Raw genomic sequence first — 23,021 nt, forward strand, 5'->3', positions numbered from 1 at the left:
TGCTAGGAGGTACATAGTACATGTGATAGGTACTTGGTTACTTCAACTATGTATTGTATTGTATTGTACATAGGTACCTACTAATGTATGGAGCTAAGGCTGCTAAGAGGTAGTGTAAACAGCACTGGTAAAGACCTACGATAAGCCTTGCAGCAAATATATGGGTCATAAAGTGTATATGACCCAATCAAAACTCTAAATCAGCAGCCTCGTCCCTTAGCAAAAGTAAAAGTAAGGTACCACGCAATGTTCCACGCTTCCACGCTTGCAGCTATGGACATACATATTTCGTCGCGCCTGTTATCTGCGCCGTCTTTTGCTCTCTTCGTCATCTTATTCTTTCCAACTTCAACTTCACCGTCCGATGTTTGTTAAACACCACGCAATATCATTCTAAGATATTAGTTGTGATTTCTTGTTGGAATAAGAAATACACAATTCAATTACCTATCTCGCAGTCAGATCCTGAATTGGTGAAGTTGCTGCGACAACTGTCGCATTCTATAAAGATGGCTCCGCAGAGTAGTAAGTGCACACATTCCCATTATCGCCAACTTGACGGCCTCAAAATTCCCTTCTCGAATTAGCCATTTCCTATTATATTTGTTGGCCACCTTGTCATTGTAAACTCTTACTATCCTCACTTCTACGTCAACAATCCAACGATGAATCTTCCACCCTTATTTCGATTCAGTCCCGGAAAGGGAAAACGACCCGTCCCAGTCGAACCTACTGAACCCGTTGAACCTGAATTATCTTCCGAAATCGAGGAGAATACTTCTCGGGGTTGGAATCACGCATCGATAGAATATACCAAGAACACGAGCTAACCATGTAATTTTGTAGTTAACCCTCCCGCTCTACCTCCTACGGTCGAAGAAGCCTATCGACGTAAATGTATCCAACTGAAGGAGCGCACCAAAGAGATAGAAGATGAATCCAAGGCATATCAGCTGCGCCTGAACCGACTCCAGCGTCAAGTCCAAAAATTACGTCTCGAGCGCGCATTCCTCCTTGAACAGGTCGCCAAGCGCACGAGCACCAACGTAGAGGATTCCGAAGGCAGCCCTAGTCCTCCGCCGACTGTATGTGCTAATTTCCTTCTTACCTGTGGAACGTTTACATTAAACAGATGTCTAACTATCTAGCAGCCAAAGGACAAGCCGCTCAGAACTAAGCGTGGGCACAGGAAGCCGTCTCTGCTTCCCATCTCCGAGCCTGGCGCCGGACCTAGCGCAACTTTCATTAATCAGAACTTAGCGACGCTCTCGCCGAGCTCCGACGCCTACTCGCACTCCCAGCTCGACCACGGCCGTCTTAATGGTATCGCCAAGCGACCCAAACGCCCTAGCAACGCCTTCGAAATTTACTGCAACGACACCCGACCCGTTCTTCAGGCCCAGCACAAGGAAAAGATTGCGGCGGGAGAGTTCCGTCTCGAAGAGGAGCTCGCACGCGGCTGGAAGGACTTGCCGGAAAAAGAAAAAGAGGAGTTCCAAGTCCGGTATGAGCAAGAGTTGGCCCAATACAAGGAGGCCGTTGAAGAGTATAAGCGCGAAGCAAAAAACGCTGCGCGTGAGCGCTCGCGTAACAGGGATAGAGACCACTTCGGGAGCATCTCTAGTAGTAGACGTGGCGGTGGAGGTGGAAGTCGTTCGGCCCGCTTCGAAGAGGTCCAGGATGAGGAAGGAGACGACGATCAGGATGTCGAGATGGCGGATCCCGGCGAGCACGAGCCTGCAGGCGACCAAGATACGGACCCAGAGACCGAGGTTGACGAGAACGACGGCGCGGGCGACGATTAGGGGTTTTACGGCCTTGGACCCGGACGTATCATCCTACGGAGGAGAACGGCTTTAGGAAGATGATCCGAATATGGGCCGGCGGGGAAGAACGAGATCCTCCCACCGCTGGACCGTTAAAAATTTGGCGTTACGGTAAGGGATTTTGGCTTAGCTTTGGCTTTGAGTGTATGATTAGGATTAGGTATCATGCTAGGCTGGGAGCCAGGAAGTTCAGATAATAGCATTAATGAATCAGAGAAAAAGAAGGGTTAATTTTTATCTATGAGGACCTTGTAAGGGTTGGTTGGTTGGTGAAAAACGTGAGCTTTTGTTTCTGTTTCGCGTTGAGGGAGTAGTAAAATACCTAACCTGGAATTGTGACTAATGGAATCAATATGGGCTATTCTGTTTATGCATCATGAATGCGTTGCCCCTATTTTCAGTCATATCCGAGGTACATACCTACTGTACCTAGGTAGATTAAGTAGGTCAGTTTTGCTCCCATATAATACTTCTACAGAAAGCACCCGGATAAAGCAAAGTAAATAGGTACGCATGATGAAGCCGACGCGTAAAGAAACTATTATTCTGATATTAACACCCGTTACCCACGCTGCTATCGCCGCTTAAACCGGACATTACTTCGATTAACTATGAGGTACCTAATGTATGCAATGATGTCTATCCTATGTCAGTGATATAAAACCGATACGCAGCCCAAACGCCAAAAGCTGCAAGCTACTAGTGCTACTATGTGGTGTGCTGTGCTGTGCTGTGCTGTGCATATGTATGTGTGTGTGTATGTGTGTATGCTATCTAACCGATGCACCCGGAACCGAACACCACCCGTCCTTCGTTGTTCTGTATGGAGAGACAAAATTGGCTTAGCCAACCCTTCTAGTAGAGGTAGATGGATGAGGCCGGGTGGTTTAGTCTACGCCTGCGTAGAGATCGACGACAATGTTGACGGCTGCGACTAGGATCTCGGCGGCGATGAGGACGATGACTGTAAGTACGTGTTAGTTGGTTATCTCAGTGTACACTTCATGGTTTGAATTCGTCCCGTTCGGGATCGGTAGTAAACCATATTGGGGAGGGAATAAGGGGGATGGAATGGATATATTAGGGCACTACGTACCGATCCACTCGAGCATCTCGCCATGGCCATGGCTCAGCTGATCCTTGAGTACGGCAAGCAAGTCAGCAATGACGTCGAGACGCTCGGTGAGCAGACGGACACGTTGATCCATCTCGAGGTAACTGCGGACGGCCTGGTAGACGGGCTCGAGATGGGGTTCGACCCAGAAGAGCTCGGGGGTGTCGAGCACGCTGCCGTTGAGGTGGATGCTGATGCGCAGGATGAACAACTCGCCGATCTGCATGTTGATTTGCGACCGCGACAGCGCGATCTTACCCGTCAGAGCGATCTGCGTCGGTATGTCCTTGCATGTGTCGACTGTCGACGCGATAAGCTCCTCGAAGAGGGACGTCTATTTGGGGGGTTAATATCTATTCATATTGTATTATATATAGGAGAGCGAAGGGGCATACCTTGACACTTTGCGCCAACGCGTGCGATATGGCTAGCTTCGTCATGTAGTTCCCCTTATCCCTCAGCGTGATAAAGTCGTTGTATATCCGCGGCTGGTACTCGTTAGTGTAGTAGAAGTTGAAGCACTCCGTCTCCACGTCTTCCGGATTTAGTTTATCAAGTTCGAACTTTGAGATGTCTTTTAGGAACCGTTGCTCGTGTGCTGGCGACATGCCCCATATTACCACAACACCGTATTCGAATAAGAATACCTCCGGTGTATGTACCTGGATGTCGAAGTCGGCACCGTGCTGTTGATGTTCGGAATGCGAATCGGGATCGTGTATGGCGCTCTCATCGTCAGAATGTGTCGGGTAGGAGAGGTTGTTATGTACATCCCGGCCGTTACTGAATACCTGCTCGGTATCTGATGCGCCATGTTCTTGTGATTGCAGGTTCCGTAGGCTTTCTCTCTTATACGCGTCCGAGTGTTCTTCCACTTCGCCGGTAGAATGTCTCCTTTCGTAAGTCTGGATCGGGGTTTGCCGTACTTCTTCCGCCTCCTCGGGTCGCTCTACAGATTTCCCGTGGTTGTAATTATACGGCGTGTATATGCATTCGTCAATCAGCTTGGGATTCGCCCCCCTATTTTTACCCCTGCCCTTGAGGAATCGCATCAAACCCTCCATGTTGTACTTTGTAGCCGTACAGTAGGCCGTTACGCGCGGCAGCTTGTCGCGGTCTGCTTTTCCTAATCGTGCGGCATCTCTCCTCGCAGTAGGATCTTTAATACGTGTATACTGCGAGTAGACGTCTCTGCCGCTCTCCTCATCTGGACCCTCCTCGTCAAGTTCGGGATTCGGTAATAATTTCAGCTTCTGTGCATTCTTGGAACTTCGCTGGGGACCAATTTTTGTTAAAGGGTTAACTGCGGGAGGGAGAGCGGTGAAGACGGCGCCGTGGCTGTTACGTCGGCGCAGGCGGTTGTTTAGCGCGGAGAGCATCGGTGGCGGAACAGCTCCGCTGCTACTCGAGGCCATAGAGCTAGGTAGACGTGCATGACCAGAGTTGCCTGTATTACTGGGCGAGGAGCTTAAAGATGAAGGATCGGGATCGATTGTTCTCGTTACGGGATTAGGATTGAAGGTTACGTTGCGCGCGCTTCTGGGACGGCTTGTTGTATCGTGTCGTAGGAGAGGAGTTCGCTCAGACGTCAGGCTGGAGCTAGTTGAAGCTCTTGGTGATGCATCCATCGTGATACTTATCTACCTGGATGATACGCGACTTCATATAGTGATAGGAGCTAACTGAGTCTGCTACTAGGTGACCTTCGATGTGCGACGATAGTTCTCCTTATATTAAGTGCTACCGTGTTGCCATATGAAAGACGGAACTTGCAGATCTAATCGTTTGCTTTTCTTATCTCGGGAATAATTTCGAATCATAGAAGGGACTTATTCCCAAGAGTTACAAAAAGATATAACTAAGTGAAACAAAGTACTGTGAACTTGAGTGGGTGTGACGATGTGAGCAAGAGTGTGTGTATTGTTACGGCCTAAGAGACGAAGTGCAATTCTCGGAGCTAAAGAAGAAGATTGTCTTATGACGTTGGACGAATTGACCACGGTCCAAAGAAAAAAATAAAAAAATAAAAATAAAGCTAGCCCGGCTTGTCAACGCCGACCCCTGCAATAATAATTTTTTTGCGGGGAACATGAGTTCGTTTTAGTATTTATCTGTATATTACCTACAAATACGTATGGTTAATACATATCAGTACCTGTAGTAGTTGATACACGTGCATCGCAGTATATTAGGTACATTAGGTACGTTTTGCCCTGTCCCCCAGAAGCATATTATACATGTACATAGTATGCATAATATACCATCCTATTATAGCCAAGCCCCGTCGTTAGATGCAAACAGTTGAAAGAGGCTCAAGATGGAACTCCAGCCCATTACATACTTATTCTTAGAATAAGCCCGATCGTATGCATAACCACCGCCTATTTAACAGATTAGTTCCGGGTCATTCTCTGACCTTCCACAACCATAGATGCCAAATCCTAACGCCGGCCATATGAAGCCGAGATAACGCCCCTCGGCTTATTCAGGACAAATGCGGAACGCAGCCGAGAGAAAACTATGCGTCGATAATCTTCGACTCTAGTTTGAAGCCAACATTATTCAGACGGTCGATATATCCCTGGCCTAAACATGCGGGAGTATAAACACCTCCTGCGAGGTCGAGGTCGTCTTGCAATATTGTGCAGGCAGCTTGACTAACAAACATCGCAGTCACTATGCCAGACATTAGCTTACAAGTTATGACTGACTGGAAAGTTGGGGTGCTTACGATAATACAATCCGCCGTTATATTCTGCCTTACACCATGCTTGCTTGCCGATGCTAGGTTGGATGTCTGGCATTGCGATTCCGCGGAACTGGACAGACTCCTTTGCCTGATCTTCTTTGCTTGTCCCTTCGCCGGGCTGATAGACGAAGTTGCGCATTAACTTTCGAATTGGCGAGCAGAACATAAGCAATGCACCGCTGACTACGAGGGCATAGTGCATCGCCATACCCCTTACGTGGTTCTTTGCTCTTATAAATTCCCGGTACGTAAAGTTCGGTCCATAGAACTGCTTCTGCAACGATGGCTCCTGTTTGAACAGACCCCATGTACGCTGCACAACTGCTGTGTTGGTCCCGGCAGTTATGGAGGTTGACATGAGTCCAAGCTTGGGGATGGTATATAAGCCTGTTAGCTTTGAAATTGACGAGGGCTTAGGGGCCCGTTTTGAGTTGGGGACGGGAGATAGAGCATATGGCTTGTGAGATTGAGCCACTTCTTTCCAGTGAAAGACGTCGAAGAGCCCCAGGAGTGTGTGGAGAGTACCACCCGACGGTGCACCGCTATATTGTATTAACTTCCCGTTGGTATAATTGGGCTAATGACTTACTGTATCTCGTGTATTTTAATCACGACGTCGCCCACCGGGGCTGAGAGCTCGGATCGGATGAGTGATGCCATCGAGAAGGTCATTAAATCCGACGGCGCAGATTCGATAGCGGCCTGAGGGAACATGCAAGCACCCGTCGCCTTTGCGGATGCTTCATACTTCTTGATCATAGCCGCGTGCCAAACAGCCTCGCCGGTGCAATCGAAATAATGGGTGCCAGCTTCTGCGCAAGCCTCGAAGGCAAACTCTCCGTATTTTGCATACGGACCAACTGTCGTGATGAGCGCAAAGGTCTTCTTGGCCAATGCCGCAAGATCTGCGTCGTTGAGACCACATATCTCGATCTCTGGAGGCTGACGGTCAGAGTTTAAGGCTTTGCATTCTTGAACTACATTTCGTAGCTTGTCAGCAGATCGACCGGCTATCGCCCATTTTAGATCTGTTGGGAAGTGGGTTGTGATATGTTCCGCAACCAGTGACCCGGTATAGCCTACCAACGATTAGCCGCTTGAATATCCTTGATCTTTTACATCGTAACCATTAGGTTAGGTAGTCAATTTACCAGTTGCGCCGAACACTACCAAGTCATATTGGCGAGAGTGTTTCTTGAAAGACATTATGAACTTTGGTCGAGGATGATACAACTAAGACAAATACAGGTAGACAGGAAAAAGTATGAAGAGAATATGCGCTCGACTAGATATCGGTAAGTCTTTGCTCGAGGTGGGACACTCCTTACATGAAGCGGACGCCTATTATAATTATACTTGCGATATTCATGAAACTTGGGCTAGATAGAGAACGAGAAGGCGCGGAATATGTGGCCAGTCTATTTCTATTAGGGTTATGATATATAGATAGGCAATACAGTACACGCAGATCAGGACGTTTGATATTCCTTTCTCCCATTTCCGGCATCGCCTATGATAAACTAGGCGATAAACTAGGATACATACAGGAGGCTTCAGAGGCGGTAATCACGGAGCGCAGTTCTAGCTACGAAAGGGAATCAAGGCCGTACATGCCTCGGCTTCACATCTCCAAATGAAAGAGAACTCCGGCGATTCGTGAATATCAATCCGGTGAGAATACCGTAGGTTTCGGATACGTGCCTAAAGAAGTTTAGTCCCCAAGATGATCTTCGCAGGGATAATTCTAATGGCAGTGTCTCTCCGCCTTGTCAGCTTTGTTGGACTCTTAGATGAGCCAATGAGATGAGGATTTACTAGTCCGTGCTTAAAATTCGTGCTTAAGCGAATCGGAGCATTTTTAAGTATGATCCGTTTGCTTCCAGAGTCTGATTGGAAAACGGTTAGTACGGCAGTGAGGTTAGCGAGGTTAGCCAGGTTAGTCATTCAAGTCACCTGACTAACTATCTTATCACAACCTCCCAACCCCCCTTCCTATTTTCTCACCCCTTTTAGCGCACTTACCTAACGTGGTCCAAGCTTTGAATTTTTCGTTCGCTTAGACCCTAGTCTGGGACCACCACCAGCCGTACTTTCTCACAAAATCAAAAATTCTAAGCTAGCAGCCCACTCAGCAATCCAACCTGGAATTTGACTGAGGAAATTTCCAATTTCGACCACAACCGTAAAAACACCCAACCCTTCCATCGTCATCCGCACTCCACGAACGAACCTCACATCCCTCAGACAAAATGACGAAGCGCACAAAGAAGGTCGGTGTTACCGGAAAGTACGGTACCAGGTAAGTAACTTAAGATTCTCGTTGGTATCTAATTTAGAGTCCCTCGAGCGGCCATGTCGTCGCTGGTGGTCCAACACGACCAGTCCGCGACCAATCTATTGTGACAAAATTACAATCTCCCAAACACGAATAAATACGCTCGAGGCGACCTAGCTCCTACGGAATAAACCGCTGACGATAGTCCTCCCGGATAGATACGGTGCCTCGCTCCGAAAGCAGGTCAAGAAGATGGAAATCACCCAGCACGCCAAGTACACCTGCACATTCTGCGGCAAGACCTCCGTCAAGCGTCACTCCGTTGGTATCTGGGACTGCAAGTCGTGTGGAAAGACCGTCGCCGGAGGAGCCTACACTGTCTCGTACGTTGAAATGCAATATAAACTCCGTTCGAAGGGCGGGCGAAAGACGTCGGTGCTAATATTCGCGTTATAGGACCGCTGCTGCGGCTGCCATGCGATCAACGCTGCGAAGATTGAGGGAGATCCAGGAGGTTTAGACGTGATGCGAGGGGGAACGGCTATTTTCTTTGCATTTGGCTTCGGTGTACGGGAACACGGAATTTTCTACGCAAACCATGAAAGGTCATGACGACGATCGATGAATTCCCTTAGTGGGCATCAGTGAGATCGCCTACGGATCATCGATCATAACCAAATGCCAACAAGAATTACTATGAACAAAACATCCTGATTGTCGGAGTCGCATTGCACGGCCCGGCTTTATCTAATAATGCTCTTCTGTGAAACCTGCTTCTCAATATTGCCTAAGGACTCATCATCTAGACTTTATCGTCGGATCTACGCTTTTCGAATCATTGATTCGATCGAGTTGGCGAGGATCGCTTTAATTGACTATCTTAGGCATCTACCGCCGTTCGAGACGTCGACTGACCTTGCGCGACTTAGCACGTATTAAATGTAAGGATATTTGACGCCGGGGTGGCCGGTGCATATCGGAGAGCAATACTGCGGCTTGAGGACTTTAATCCTTGCCTAACTGCTATACGCTCGAATTTGAGCCCAGCCGCCTCTGGCGCAGGTATGTCGTCGATCCTGTTTACTTGCATGAGTCAATTAGCTGCCTAGTAGACTCATTCCTCGAATAGGATTCATGTTGACGCGAAGTCGCAAGGGCATGACAGCACTGACGAGGCAAGTGTCACGTTGAGAGGCAATCGTCTCCGAATTATATGCAGTTGGACAAACTGCTCGGGCTCGAGTGTGAATTACCGAATTCCCAAGATGGGTATAAAAAGACCCGATCCCCATCGTATTCTCGCCTCGTCCCGTAGGTAATCGGCTATTAAAGTCCGGACCTGGTTTGTTAGGTAGGTACTTATCCCACCGCACAAGACTTATATTTGATGGTATAGGCACCGGTCTTTCGATTACCACCAACATAATCTCCAGCTGGCTTATACATACATTTTATTATTGGCCTGGTGAACTGTACCTGAAATCGAGTTTATTCCTCTTTCGGTAAATTACAGATCCCGTGGTACATATTTGGGATAGCCGAAAGAACCGGAACCTGGAGTTTTTCCCTCCCTCTCAACAAGGTCGTTGGGATTTCCAAGCGGGTATTGTTAGGTAGGTATTAGGTAGGTAAGTTTGAGAATCCGGTCATACGTAAGATGTAAGTGGGTAAGAATTACATGGGAACATACCACCTTACCAAGGGGAGAAGGTTCAATGTTGTATGAAGAATATCCATTGCTAATCTCCGCGAGTGCTGACTGGTCGACTATTCGGAACGTCAAGGGGAAGACGAGTAACGCTGCATTAGTTGCGACATTGAGGATGCACATTTGAGGATGCTGCATGACCAGTAGGTACCTAACCTAAAGGTTTCTTACTACTAACTGACTTTTGGATTTTGGAAACGAAATCTGCTTATTCGTACTATTCACTGTGCACTTACACTTACTACCAACATTGAACCTTGCCTCTTATTTTATTTTATTTTATCTTACTTATACGACTTATACGTATTTTGCCTTTGACACAATCTGCACATTACACATTTGCACATCTGCACAGTACTTACCTATCAAAGGTATATCTCCTATGCAGATGTTTATACCACTACATTGACGGACCCTGCTGCCCTGTTAGCACCTGGCAAACCGACATTGAATTGGAAAGTCGCAGATGCGCTTGGCCCGGTTTAACACTAGGTACCAAACTCTCTTCCTTCATCTCTATTTATAATTCCACGAATCTCGCCATGAAAGCTTTAGGGTCTTATCTCATCGTTTTCTAAATATCGCCGTCTGGATTCGGAGCTGGCAATCAATCCCAAGCGATTCAAGCAACTTACTGTCCAAGTTCCGGTGGGTTGAGCCGAAAAGTACCTCGTACAAATTGCGTGTACGAGACAAGCAACGGCGACAATAATAGCCACTATTCGACTCGTCTTTGGCCCACCTACTACCTCTAATTACCTATTCGAAGTCAAGTAATTTTTGACTTGCGTACCTAAGGTAGGCAGTCACCAGTCATCAACCACCCCCCTTCTCTTCCAAGGTCTATTTCTTACGAAGCCCTAGTGCCTGGTTTGCCTTGAATTAGGTACAGAGGAAGTTGAGACTTCCCATGTTAAAGCTCCCACCGAGAAAGTACTAAAGAAAGTACCGAGTACCAAATACCTACCAAATACCCCCATTAAAAAAGGGTCCAGGGTTCAGTTGGCGTCAGCTGATTGGGTCCGGCACGGGAACGCTTGGACCATATTAAGGTGGCAGCGCTAAATGACAAAATTCCACGCGCTTTCAGCACCCCTCTATTCTCTTTCGACCTTTCTATCATTGTCAACCACCTTGAAGTCCAAAATCCACACTCCGCGCCCACTTCAGTTGTTCCTAGTAACTCGCCTAAGCACCATAACAAGGCAAAAGCAGTGGCATAACGAGATACAGAACAGAAAAAAAGCTGCATTTGTCCAAGTCCTCTGTTTGGCCTTTTCTCCGTGTAATAGTCATCAGTCACCTGTCACTTATTCTTCTTTTTTTTTTTTCCATTCCAAAAATCAAAATCCGTACCAACCGAAAACTAAACCCGGCATCCATCTTCTTCCCATCAAATTCACCCCCCTTGTTCTCTCCTTGGTTTATCGGTTTATCTACATACATTAGAGTTGTTTAAGCTTTCAAAAAGCAGCAAACTACTTCCTAACAGCACAGTATTAACTCGTTCAAATTTCCGCCACATCTTGTTTCTGGACAAAGCTCGGTTTTACTGGCCAGCCAAGAATAAGCCATTTATTCCCTCCAGACGCATACACATCATAGCAACCTTGAAGCTCTCCGGAGTCGATTCATTCTCCCAAACTTAAACGTCAGAAGGGGTGATTGTGAAGCAACAGAATTGGCCACCCAATACTTAGCACGTTTTCCAATCATCCTTCTGACTGCACTATTTCCCCTCCAATAAGACACCATACACAACGTACTTGGAGTACGCATCATCGTCGTCTACCTTAATACTGTCTTTTATTCTCCGGTCCCATCTATTCTCTTACTATCTACATACCTAACCTCCATTCTATCTATACCTGCACCACTCTATCGCTTTTGCTCAACCCACCCCCTCGAGTATTTTCGACGACTCCCACCTTATCAATCTACGAATCCACACAATCCGCTTCAAGCCCACCCACCAAGCTATTGGCATTGTGCTTTTAATAACGAATTAACGATCACCCATTTCGAAGGGGGTTTACTGCTCAGGTCTAGGCTGCAGCAAATCTTAAATACAGACTTACATCAAGTCACTTATATGTTGTATTCTCAACATCGACAATCCATGAAAATCTGCCCTGATGGCTGATCAATGTATTGTCTGTCTAGAAAATCTAGACGTTCAATCGTCATCGTCATCGTCGCCGTCGCCGTCGCGATTGTGTAGACCTTTAGAAGGTGACGTGCCGCCGAGTTCTTCGTCCCCCGTAAAAACGTCCGAAGTTACAAATGCTCTGGCACGATTATCACCGGGGTCTCCGCTGGGCAGCACATCTAGCGCTGCCCACCAAAACGATGAAGAGCATAGAATCGCCGTTATTCAAGTTTGTGGTCATGCCTTGCACGATGCTTGTTTACGAGAATGGACTGGAAAGGCCAACAGCTGTCCGATTTGCCGCCAAGCATTCTATTTGGTGCATGTCTACGATAAAGTTGGAGGTAAGTTAAATGCGTCGAGATTCTGGCTGCATCCTTTTCGAAACGAGAAGCTAACTAAGTCTCCCGCTAGGTACCCAATTGTCCTCGTATAAGGTAGAAGATAAGAAGCAAGTTGTCGAATTCGATCCGCAAGCATGGCTTGACGACAATCCCGAAGAAGAGGCAACGAGGCCATGTCCTATCTGCGATCGGGCCGATCACGAAGATGTGCTCCTGCTCTGTGACAACTGCGATGCGCCATATCATACATACTGTGTAGGCCTCGACAGCGTGCCTCGAGGGCACTGGTTCTGCTTAGAATGCACAGATACCGGCGCAGATTTCCTAGCCACCGAGCTCCAAGATGCGGATTTTACAGAAGCTAGCTTTTCCGACGGCAATTCTAATTTTCTGCCACGGACTCAGGCTAGTATGCGACGGGCCAGGCGACAAGCCCGTTCAAACGAATGGCAGGGCGCATGGGGTCAAATTACAGGCCGGGTTTGGGACGCGTTGAACCTCGATCTGGATAATAATGATGACGACGAGGCTCTACGCAACTTCCGACGATCACAACGGCGGCTGGAAAGAGAGCAACGCGAGCGTCAGCGATGGCAGCAGCGTCTTAATATCGCTAGCCGCCTAGGAGCCCACGACGTGTTCGCAAGTAACATCTCGGACGTAGTGCCTATGCAGCGGCCCACGCCACCACCTCCACCTCCTCCCCAGGAAACAGCAGAAGAGAAGCAGGCCTGGGGTGCGCTAGAGAAGGCTATGGAGGCCACCACTCCTAATCGTCCAACTTCGAGTCACAGAAAGCGGAAGTCTCGTTCCGCGACCGCATCTCCGATTGAACCACCCCAGCAACCGGAGCGTAAGCTAAAACGACCTCGGACAAGACGAGTGCCCACAATCGGGGAAGCTTCAACGTCCAGTCGCCCCTCTATACAAACCGACCAACCTATATCAGATGGGTCGAATTCAAATCCCACGTCTGACCAATTTAGTAATGGCGAAGCCCCTTCCTTCCTCTCGTCTTTGTTAAAGGAGGTTGAAATGAGTACGCCTTCTGACGATGACATCGTCCGTCCTCTCTTCACATTCTCGAAACCGATACCAGACCCATCATCACCGGCTTCATCTCCTTCCCCGTCAGCTTTCAGCAGTCCCCGAGCTCTGTCGACTACGCCCCCGCCACGTGCGATTAACGATCGCCCAGGCTCGCCTTTGTCGCTTAGCTCACATATTGAGCCGATCTACCCACCTACGAATTTCTTGGCAAACAGAGGCAATGGGGATCATAGCGATTCTGATTCGGGATCCCGCCGGCCGACGCATCGGCCTCAGAACAGCAGGGCGAGCGGTAGTTGTCCCGAAATTCGGCAGCCTCGGCCCCAACGACAACAACCAACACCTACCAATGGGTATTTATTACGGTCGCAAGATACCAGTCCTACGCGTGGAGCATTGCCGTTCGAGATGAAGGAGAGCATTAGTGGGATCGTTAAAGACGCCCTCAAGCCTCACTGGAAATCTGGACATATCACGGCAGATCAGTACGCCTCTATCAATCGTGATCTGAGCCACAAGCTATATAAGGAGGTTTCGGACGATTCTCTCAACGAGGATGCTCGACAGCGCTTCGAGAAGATTGCAACTAAGGAGGTGGCAAGGGCGGTCGCAGATCTCAAGGCGTAATGGGGATCGTCACGATTTTGTCACGACGAAGAACAAGAACAAACGGACACGGGACACTGGGCATTTTTGCGTGGCGTTTTACGGCTTACTGGGCATCATTGGAAGTTTCGGGGTGACCTATAGAGCCATTGATGTTATCAAGATACCCTTGCGCGGAGTACTCTGCTTTAGCTCCTGAGGCGGTTAACCCTCGGATGCACCTCCTTTTTCTTGCATACGCGGCGGCGTTCGGCATGGGATAAGCAAGCCTCGGTAGAGGTTCGGACGGACAACATGATGCATATCAGCAAGGTTTGAGCTTTTTTCTCATCTTTTAATCCGGGAAGGCCCTTTCGGGAGGCTTCTGCTGGCATTTCATAGTAATAGGAGGTTTGAATTTTGGGCGTGTATAAGTACAGCATTAGACTAGGGGGTGGGAAGAATAGGAATTCATACTCGACATATACATCTAACGTCGTATAATTTTTCAACGGGTCGAGCGTCCCGAGCGATTGGTTTAATTATCGACAACTATGCTTCGTCTATTAAATGTGAAACAGGTATGCGTGGTTAGAGAACACATGGAGAGCTGAGACTGGTCGCCTTGGACCGTTTCATAAAGTCTCGGGTCTCGGTTTAATAAGGTGCATAGGGCGCAAGTGCCGGAGTAAATAAACCATCCAGTCATCATCACATGCCGAGTTCAATTGCATATGTATAAGTACAAGGTAGAGTAGGTACACGAATACCTCATTCCATTTCGAAGCCACATGTGGCTATCACCAGCCCCCCCTAGCCTAGCCCGTGGCCCACATAACTTTTCTCATATATTTTCACTCTGAGATTTCGTCCGTTTCTTCCTTTTCCTTTTTTTTCATATAACCAAGGCACCAATCCTTATCATCAGACCTTTTCTCCTACTCCCAAGACGTCCTGATCATTTACGCGTGCCGAGAGCGAAGCTCGAGCAGCCTTTTTTCGCTAGCAGTACCTGCAATTTGTGACACTGGGTTCGCTGTTAGATAGACGCTGCCGACATTTTTTTGTTTCTAGTTTTAGTTTTAGTTTTAGTTTTTATTTTCACTATGTGCGTGTGTGATGGTAGTAGTAAATACATACATGTCCTGTCTCATGTGCGTTGCTTCGGCTGGAAAGTCTTTGATTAAGTTTAGACTTGTTGTCGACTGGCTGGCTGGGATAGCCTACTCTGAATTGGGTAGTAACCTAGATATGTATCTTATATCACATAAGAGGGCGAGAATGCCCGGGTTGGATACTGCATATACTGGTAAATGATAGATGTCTTCTCCAGATACATGATTTCGATACTGTCTCGTATTTGCGAGTCCCCGGCTGACGATGGTATCGGGTATACGGATTCGTTGTCATGTCTGCCATAAGTCTTACTATACATATTTAGTATACGTGATATCGTGTTTATATTATATCTTGTCCACAGCTAGGTAGTCATTTTCATCAGATGCATTCAGCAGTGTTGTAACTCGTGCTGCGTGAGTGACTAAGCGTTGTCTTATATCGCGAGTTAAGCCCCTCGTCGATCCCGAGCATATACATAGTCGAAATTAGGAGCATGGGTTACTCATTGCCGCCACCATCCTCAGGAACTGGTCATTTTCCAAAGCAGGCTGGTGCTGAAGGACAAGTCCAGGTCAACGCATAGGTAGCCTGCTTGCCGAGCCATGCCCCCTAAACGACGGATGGCGAATCAATATTCGTAATATCAGAGCCTCTTGCCATTAATATAACGGCAAATTGGTGGCCTTGAGTAGAATTGTAGCTGGATTGGGATGGCATTCATTTATTGGTGAATTTATAGTGAAATACGACAACAGTGGGAATATATATCTGTATTCGTAAAGTAATCTCTGATGCTTTAATTTCCATCTTCTATCCTGTCCCTTGAGCCTCCATCCGATTCCTTTACTTGTCTTTACACGCCCTCAGATATACACCACCTTCTCTCCTAATTTGCAATCCCTAAGCATCGTTATCATGGCCGCAAGCCACCACAAGCACCAGTAGCAACACCTTCAAAGCCAAGCCAGCTCCGTACTCGACAAACCTCAAAACAAAGCCCACCGGTCAGTCACATGCCCAAAAAATGACCCGAGAATTCGGAGTAGTTGCCCGCTGGCCCGTAACGACAGATACCAAGTGTATCGAGACCAGCCAAGACATACGAGACAAGGCGGGCATCACGCGGTACAAGCTTTTTCAGAAACGACACCAACTGGATAGTTATGGAAAATCACCTTGGAGTTTACCAGCACGGTAGACTACCACTGCTTCTTCCATGACTCGACCGGCGACAGCGAGGGAGAGGATAAAACGGGATAATGGATCAAGAGAGGCAATAGTATACGTAATAAAGAGATAATAACATATATATATATATATATATATCATTGTACCCGTAGTAACTACCAGAGAACCGCGTTTATATTGCTTTTTCTTGCTGGCTCTCGTACTCCTAATCTTACTTCAACCCCTATTCGGTATACGGCCTGGACTACGTACATCCTTTAGACATCCCACACTATATCAAATCGTGTATACTTTTCGGCTTAAGAGGCACGGCGCCCTCGTCTCTTTGCTTAATAGACTAATGGCCGTGTTGCTTTGAAGCTTTATGAGACACCAGAAACCGTTGATCTGATATATCAATTAAGTGACGTACTCCGAATGACTTTGATATATGCAATGGAGCACAGTTTCCTTCTATCTCGCCTACTGGACACGATAGCATCTGGTAAAGTGTTGGTTCACATTGGTTGTTCGTACCGTGATGGATAGGAATTTATCTTTTGACTGGTATTCCTATTAGTAAATTCTTCAATAGGATATACGTATTAACGGGGTATAGTACCGAAGTCTTCGTGCCTCCCTATTACGCCCTCTACCGCACATTACGCACACCATATATCATATCAACCAGTCGAAGACGCCACCACAAGTGCAGTAACATCAAATTCGAGAACCCCGTAAAATCTGGGGAGAAGAGTCGTATTTTATTATAATAATCGCTCCGACTGCTCATGATACAAGCTCGCGCTACAGCCCATCTCAAATGCTTTCAAAAAATTCCAGCCTGGGTATTCCTCCAATTCTTACCACCGACTTGACGCCGTGTTTGTTGCTTCTTGTGCAAAATAGGTTGCTTAGCATAATAATCATGACGATAGTGGGGCAAATATCCGCTATATCGTCCATCCAACCATGCCCGCGCTTTTAATAATCAACAGGCTTCTGACTTATCCCTCATATCGGTTTCTCATGTGCGACAGTCGCGTCACGTCTTGGCACCCCCTCCACCCGGCGGATCTTCGTCGCTATCAGCAGACCCGGAACTTAACTTCCTACCTTCAGCTCTGAGCGCGGCCCCTTCGTTTAGCTCCATCTTATGAAGTTTCTCTCTAAGAAGCTCCTCGCCCGGTCTGACATCGAATTCTCCTTCTCCTTCCGAATCCGAGTCCGACTCTTCCTGGTCCGCCGACTTCTTCTCGGCAGGTACGCCACCCTTGTTTACTATTGCAAGGGCTTCCTTCGATACCTCCGGCGCGGGTCGGCGGCCGAAATTCTTTAGTAAACTGTTGGGATCGATGGGTTTGATAGTCGGATCGTATGCTGCTGGTAGCCCGACAGCTACTGCAACACGATGCGCTTCTTCGTCTGGGGTGAGGTTGGGTTCTAGCTCGTAAACGCTGCTGTTCTCGCTATCGGCTTCGTGCTTTTGACCTAGCAGCATTTGCGCATAACTTTGCCTAGATGGGTCGTGCGCTCGCTTCACCTTTTTTTTCACCCGCTTCTCATTAGGACGCACGACGACAACAGGCACTGGTGAGTATTGCAAGCAGTACTTCGAAAAAGAACTACGATTCACGAGGAACCCCTGGACTCCATCAAGGCTTCTACCCTTCGTACCGACAATCAACATGGATGGCTGGTATATTTTGATCTAATACGGTTCAGGTTAGCACTGACATTAGAATTTGACGAACCGGACGGTAGCGTGCGACGTGCGACGAGCTACGGGTCGACCAGTAGGGGGTACTACTAACAAGATGCTGGAACGTGTTGTGCAGTTTTCCAACAGCGTATTCTAAAATTAGGCCGATTGCTCGATTCTGCGTATTCTTCGCCTGGATCGATTCCATCAGAGCCCTGGCATCTTCTTGGTACGCCTTATCCGTAAGGCGGACCTGGGTTTCGATTACGCGGACGCATATAATCTCGTCGCCGTCATCGACTAGTTCGTCCAGTAGCCATTGCAAAGCATGGTCGGAATACGAGTTGTCGTCTACGCCGACCATAAAGGTGCGGTGTCGTCGTCTAAACTGAAAACCCGCATGGCGGTAGTTGAGGGTGAACGAGATGGGATTATACTCGGTTGATTCGCCGAGGGGGATGTTGTCGAAGGCTACATGGGATTCAAACCTTTGCGAACGAGGAGATTCGGTTAGCGTTTCGGTTGCCATCAGTTAGAAGAGGGACAGAGAAAGACAGTAGTAGGTAAGAGACGGGAAAGAGGTTGTTGATATAGCAAAACGGGTCCGTAAAAGGCACCTTTTGCGCGAAATTCGACCAGCAGCTGAAAGGGGAAGGGAAACTTGTGATTTTCAAAGCCAGCGGCCACTAAAACGCATAGCTTTGCTGCGCCTTGGTCGTCCAAAGGAACGAGGTACTTGCTAAAGTACGGGGTTTGGCCTGGCCTTGGGATGACATGTGGGGGAACATAGTGAGCGGGGTAGCATCGGGCGAGTCGACGAATAGAAGCTGCTTTAGAGTTGCTCGCGCGAGTAAGAAACCGGACTAGCTTGACGATCCTCACCGGAACGACATGCGATTATAATGGAAGACCAGCCCCTTATCAGTTCTCGGTAACCACCCAGGTCCCAGGTCATAGGCATTATCATGTCTAGAGAGTCCATACGAATAACGGCAAGCCACGCGGAATATACACTATTAGACCTCTCCTAGTCGACAAACGAAGTTGTGATTCCTTGAAGGGTCGGGTTATCCTGCGGCTTCGGACTTCTCAAGTTCTCAAGCGGGCCTATGATGTAATAGCACCGCTAAATTTGCTCTTCGGTCGCAAAAGAGTTTCCGCCAAGAAGTGCGATCGCGCCAGCACCCTCGTCCGAACAGCCCTTAACCTTAGGTGCTAATGATGTAGCAGCTTCTTGGCCGTCCTTGCATTCGAAGAATCTCGACGTAAATGGAGCAAAATATACATCTGTGTACTTGTATGTACTTGTGTGGAGAGGGGATGAGGCGGTGCGTTAAAATACGAAATCATCTCGACTTACCTACGGTGTGGCGGAGACGCTGCCCGAATTCGATTTCCAGCATGCGGTTTCTTTAGTCCTTGAGGAAGCGAGGGGTGTCGAGGGGGTGCAAAGGATATAGACGAGATAGACGCCTTCCTAGATGGAGGACCACTACTCCCCGTACTAGAGGCCGTCTCGCCCGGAGTCGTTGCGCTCGCGTCTCCCGTGCTTTCAGCTGTCTCCTTCCCCTTGCCCTTGGATTCGGTAGCGGCCGGTTGCACTAAGCTTGTACGAGGGGTGCTCTTTGCGCTATCTCGCGCCGAGCTGGAACGGGAGAGTGGGCTCGTTCTCTTGTCGAGAGAGAAGTAATCCGTCTTCTTAGAACTTGGTTGTGATCTGGGAGAGACGTCGCTCTCAGGGCTTCTAACTGGAGTAGGTAAACCTCCGGACATCTTCTCTTCTTTCTCGAGATGGACTAATGTGATTAAGATAGCGCCTGTACGGATACTGTCGATACCTTACTCACGTTGCCTCAGTAAGAGGGCGGAGGAGGCAGTTTCGTACTGACGGCATTGAGCGCGGATAGTCCAAGACGAAACCCAAAGGGATAGCCCCGGGGCTATCCGTCTTCGAGATGGTCTGACAGCCGCGTGGAAGACAGAGCAAAGCCCGAGTCTCGAAGGATCGAATCGATAAGCCACGTGGGATAACAAGGATGAGGAAGACCGGGAGACCGGGAGACCGGGAGATATTGATGGTGAAACACGAGACGAATGATTGGTCGTCGAGTTGTCCTGTCTATGGGTCGCAAGAGAGTAAATTAGCTTGGGAGGGCGTCACGAATATTCCTGTTGGTGTATTGCCGAAGACAACCGTTAAGGAGAACGAACGGTTTAAAGCAAACGCTTCGAGTTAAGGTAGCTAGTGTAAAGCGAGAGTGGTAGAAAAAAAAAAAAGAAAAAAAAAGTTAAGGGTTAGAGGTACGTATGGATGATGTCGTACGTTTTGGCTAGGGTGACTTTTGCTAAGGCGATTTTGCTAAGGCGATTTTTCTAAGGCGACTTGGCTTCTGTTGCAATCGTGGGAGCTTCAAGTTTCTTCAGCCCGCTTGGTCTTGAATAAGAAAAGCTTGGTTGAGGGAAGAAAGCTTGGCTGTGTTAAGTTTCGGCAGGCGGATTGGCGCGTGGTTGTAGACGGATGGGATGCTTTAAATGATGTATCTTTTTGGAAACAAGTGGGTACAAAATGCACTTGATTATCTAAACAGGAGAGAGGTAGGTACGTACAGTAAAGTTGTAGAAGCGTAGGTTGTAAGTAACAACAACAACAACGATGAATTGTGATGAATTGCTGGTCAAAGAAAAAAACAGCAGTTGAGTCGGGCTTCTTTTTTAAAGAGGTGAAGGAATCTGGATAAGGCGGCCATGGGAGGAGCGGGCTAGATGTACATATGAGGTAAAGGGCAGTAACAATAGAGAAGTAGTCATGTATGTACGAAGTAGTGGGCTTGTAGGGGCTGTACTAAGTGCGTATAGGGCCTGTAGCTGCCCCGGGCGATGTTCTTTTTTCTTAAACCTTGGTACGCACAAAAATGGGAAAGTGAAGAGCTGGAGCCAAGAGCTTAAACCTTGCGGCAGATGACGGCGCGTTTCCAGATTTTCCTATTTTTACACGCTACCGCAGGGAACTAGCAGGACTAGTAGGTACTTATGCTAGGTACTTATACCATACGCGTCTTAATGCTTGTGGTTTGGGTAATTACTCGTACTGGACTAACCATCTCGGTACCCAAGGTACCTAACGGCAGCTACCTAGTACCTATGTACCTACCTATTATATACGCTAGGTACATTAGGTACAATACCTACAATACATACACTAACCCGCTAGGTAACGTTAGCACCCCGATTTATGCATCTACAGGCGTAACGTATATTGGCCGCATACTTCGTACATTGATGTAAGTCATCTTGTCTCCGCCTAATCTAAATTCTGAAGAAACATCAATTGATCTTCCTCTCACGCTTCGAGGTTGTTTTCGTCTTACCTTTCGCTTTTTTCCCTTCTTATTCCATCCGTCCAATCGCAACATGTCAACTACTCGCGGCAGACACTCCAATGCGACGTCAGGCCAGCGTAATCGTCAGATCAGCCAGCAAAGTTGTTGTTCGAAGCCGATATCCCGTATCCTATATCCTAAATGGGTATCTCAAATCTACCTTGTGTAAATTCCCGACGACTTCTTGCAGCGGCACACGACAACTGCCTTAAGCATCCGGTCATCACTACCTTGTACTCGTCATCATGTCTCTGGTTACGCTTTCGGTATATGTGATGACAACGAAGTATCAATGTCAGCAATGACAGCAATGACAGCAGCAACAACAGTAATAATAGCAATACCAATAACAATAGCAACCGACCAAGTACTGTACCACCATGTATTCATCTAAAATTGACAATACCAAGGCTTCGTCCACAACGTCTGCGGCTAGAAGTCAACTGCGCTCCCAGACCGGCGGGTTAGGGCCAAGAAGGGACATTCACCCCTCCTCGCCTTGTCCTCCTCCAATCCTTCCATCTTCCTCGATACTGGACGTATCTAGAAGGTAGCTCCAAGGACTACATAGGCTCTACGTACGTCCGGATTGTAAATTTCTTCCCATCAGGCGCGCAATTCAGAATCCAGGCTTTACGATTGCAGTAACTACCGATGTGGCTTACACATAGTTGTCCGCGCGCGAGGCCTGCCTCCGCTTTTTAACTCAGCTGCCTGCTTGAATAATAGGTATGTATCTTGATGGTCAAGATCCGCAAACTCTTCGTCATAGCCGAGGAACGTACATAGTAGATACCTACCTACTCCAAGAAATAGAAAACCCCATATCGTTCAAAAGGGTACCAAGACCATGGGGATTGGCAAAACGGACACATAAGACATATGGAGTAGTACAATCTCGTGCTCTTGGCGAACTTGGCGCATAGCTCGCGTAGCCAAGACGTTGACGGGCAAGGTTGGCTTTCCTTTCCAACACTTTCTACCCTGATGACACATCTGTGCAACTCCTGCGGGAGAGTTAACAAGGAAATCTGGGCACATAGCACGACAGTCATTCTAACTGGGAGCGCCACACGACATATCTCCGTATTTTTCTGACTGCTAAGGGAAAAAAAGAAAAAGAAAAGAAGAAAAAAGAAAAGAAAAGGAAAGGAAACGCTCCACTGGGATGAATTACGGATAGAATCATGCACATCTCCGTCTCTAAACCTCCACCACAACGTAACAGTACCTGGCACCAGGCGCGGGCCCCAAAGTAGCGGGTGAGATGAGGAGCCACCGGGTCGAGCCGTTTCACACCAACCATCCATCACGATCGAACGCTGCCAGATGGAGTTCCCTACTTAGGCTACATTTCCCCGGTTTGCTCCTGTCGGATAGGGTAGATCTCGTCGCATCGGCACTGCTACCCGTCGAGGAGGGATCAGGAGGGGAGAGGCCTCCTTCATCGTCAGGTAGTTCTTCTCCTATTGCATATGGAGTCGAAAGGTCACATGGTTTTCTCTTCCCCTGGGAATAAGAGGTCTATCGTTCATACGCTCATACCTACGTCCCGTACGTTCATACGTGTCCGCTGTATTGAGTCATCAGAGACAATATTCGGGTGTACGCATCGTAGCCTGCCCGCCATTCGCGAAGCTTCCATCCATCCAGGGGGAGAGTGGGATGTTTCTCGATGAGGCTACTAACCCGTATTATGTGCGATGAGATATTATATTCATCGTTTCTTAACGTTCTCACATGTCAGGGATTCCACGAAACAGACAGACGCAGAACAGCACGAGGTGAAATGATGAAATCCCAGCCCTGACCTTGAAATTCGATAACCATAAAAGATCCATGTCTCCCATGCT

The 23,021-nt window shown here is 47.9% G+C and overlaps 8 protein-coding genes across 8 annotated transcripts; 4 read left to right on the forward strand and 4 right to left on the reverse strand.

The window, feature by feature from the left end:
• The first annotated feature begins 263 nt into the window (after positions 1–263).
• F5Y00DRAFT_228817 (uncharacterized protein) lies at positions 264–2,165 on the forward strand. The gene is made up of 3 exons (XM_048006688.1): positions 264–525; positions 847–1,085; positions 1,152–2,165. Exons 1-3 carry the CDS (start codon positions 510–512, stop codon positions 1,803–1,805), a joined length of 909 nt encoding a protein of 302 aa, XP_047867572.1. The 5' UTR covers positions 264–509; the 3' UTR covers positions 1,806–2,165.
• Positions 2,166–2,434: 269 nt separating this feature from the next.
• On the forward strand, positions 2,435–2,839 carry F5Y00DRAFT_214074 (uncharacterized protein). The gene has a single exon (XM_048005553.1). The coding sequence runs from the start codon at positions 2,537–2,539 to the stop codon at positions 2,762–2,764; it is 228 nt and encodes a 75-aa protein (XP_047867573.1). The 5' UTR covers positions 2,435–2,536; the 3' UTR covers positions 2,765–2,839.
• Positions 2,840–4,923, reverse strand: F5Y00DRAFT_214073 (DUF155-domain-containing protein). The gene is made up of 2 exons (XM_048005552.1): positions 3,336–4,923; positions 2,840–3,274 (listed from the first exon to the last, which is right to left on the reverse strand). Exons 1-2 carry the CDS (start codon positions 4,566–4,568, stop codon positions 2,915–2,917), a joined length of 1,593 nt encoding a protein of 530 aa, XP_047867574.1. The 5' UTR covers positions 4,569–4,923; the 3' UTR covers positions 2,840–2,914.
• Positions 4,924–5,458: 535 nt separating this feature from the next.
• F5Y00DRAFT_259134 (uncharacterized protein) lies at positions 5,459–6,895 on the reverse strand (the record flags this gene model as incomplete). The annotated part of the gene is made up of 4 exons (XM_048010821.1): positions 5,459–5,616; positions 5,672–6,231; positions 6,279–6,768; positions 6,841–6,895. The coding sequence occupies 4 exons, from the start codon at positions 6,893–6,895 to the stop codon at positions 5,459–5,461; spliced, it is 1,263 nt and encodes a 420-aa protein (XP_047867575.1).
• A 633-nt stretch (positions 6,896–7,528) lies between these two features.
• F5Y00DRAFT_228827 (ribosomal protein L37ae) lies at positions 7,529–8,897 on the forward strand. The gene is made up of 4 exons (XM_048006689.1): positions 7,529–7,589; positions 7,727–7,988; positions 8,183–8,347; positions 8,421–8,897. Exons 2-4 carry the CDS (start codon positions 7,939–7,941, stop codon positions 8,482–8,484), a joined length of 279 nt encoding a protein of 92 aa, XP_047867576.1. The 5' UTR covers positions 7,529–7,589; positions 7,727–7,938; the 3' UTR covers positions 8,485–8,897.
• A 2,734-nt stretch (positions 8,898–11,631) lies between these two features.
• F5Y00DRAFT_214133 (uncharacterized protein) lies at positions 11,632–13,926 on the forward strand. Its single transcript, XM_048005554.1, has 2 exons — positions 11,632–12,165; positions 12,236–13,926. The coding sequence occupies exons 1-2, from the start codon at positions 11,808–11,810 to the stop codon at positions 13,840–13,842; spliced, it is 1,965 nt and encodes a 654-aa protein (XP_047867577.1). The 5' UTR covers positions 11,632–11,807; the 3' UTR covers positions 13,843–13,926.
• A 3,069-nt stretch (positions 13,927–16,995) lies between these two features.
• F5Y00DRAFT_214257 (universal stress protein family) lies at positions 16,996–18,730 on the reverse strand. The gene is made up of 2 exons (XM_048005555.1): positions 17,901–18,730; positions 16,996–17,797 (listed from the first exon to the last, which is right to left on the reverse strand). The coding sequence occupies exons 1-2, from the start codon at positions 18,315–18,317 to the stop codon at positions 17,132–17,134; spliced, it is 1,083 nt and encodes a 360-aa protein (XP_047867578.1). The 5' UTR covers positions 18,318–18,730; the 3' UTR covers positions 16,996–17,131.
• Positions 18,731–18,914: 184 nt separating this feature from the next.
• On the reverse strand, positions 18,915–19,561 carry F5Y00DRAFT_259138 (uncharacterized protein; the record flags this gene model as incomplete). Its single annotated transcript, XM_048010822.1, has 2 exons — positions 18,915–19,075; positions 19,153–19,561. The coding sequence occupies 2 exons, from the start codon at positions 19,559–19,561 to the stop codon at positions 18,915–18,917; spliced, it is 570 nt and encodes a 189-aa protein (XP_047867579.1).
• Positions 19,562–23,021: the final 3,460 nt, after the last annotated feature.

This window comes from Daldinia vernicosa (assembly GCF_022497035.1).
Source record: "Daldinia vernicosa strain CBS 139.73 unplaced genomic scaffold F5Y00scaffold_9, whole genome shotgun sequence".
Classification (NCBI taxonomy): Eukaryota; Fungi; Ascomycota; class Sordariomycetes; order Xylariales; family Hypoxylaceae; genus Daldinia; species Daldinia vernicosa.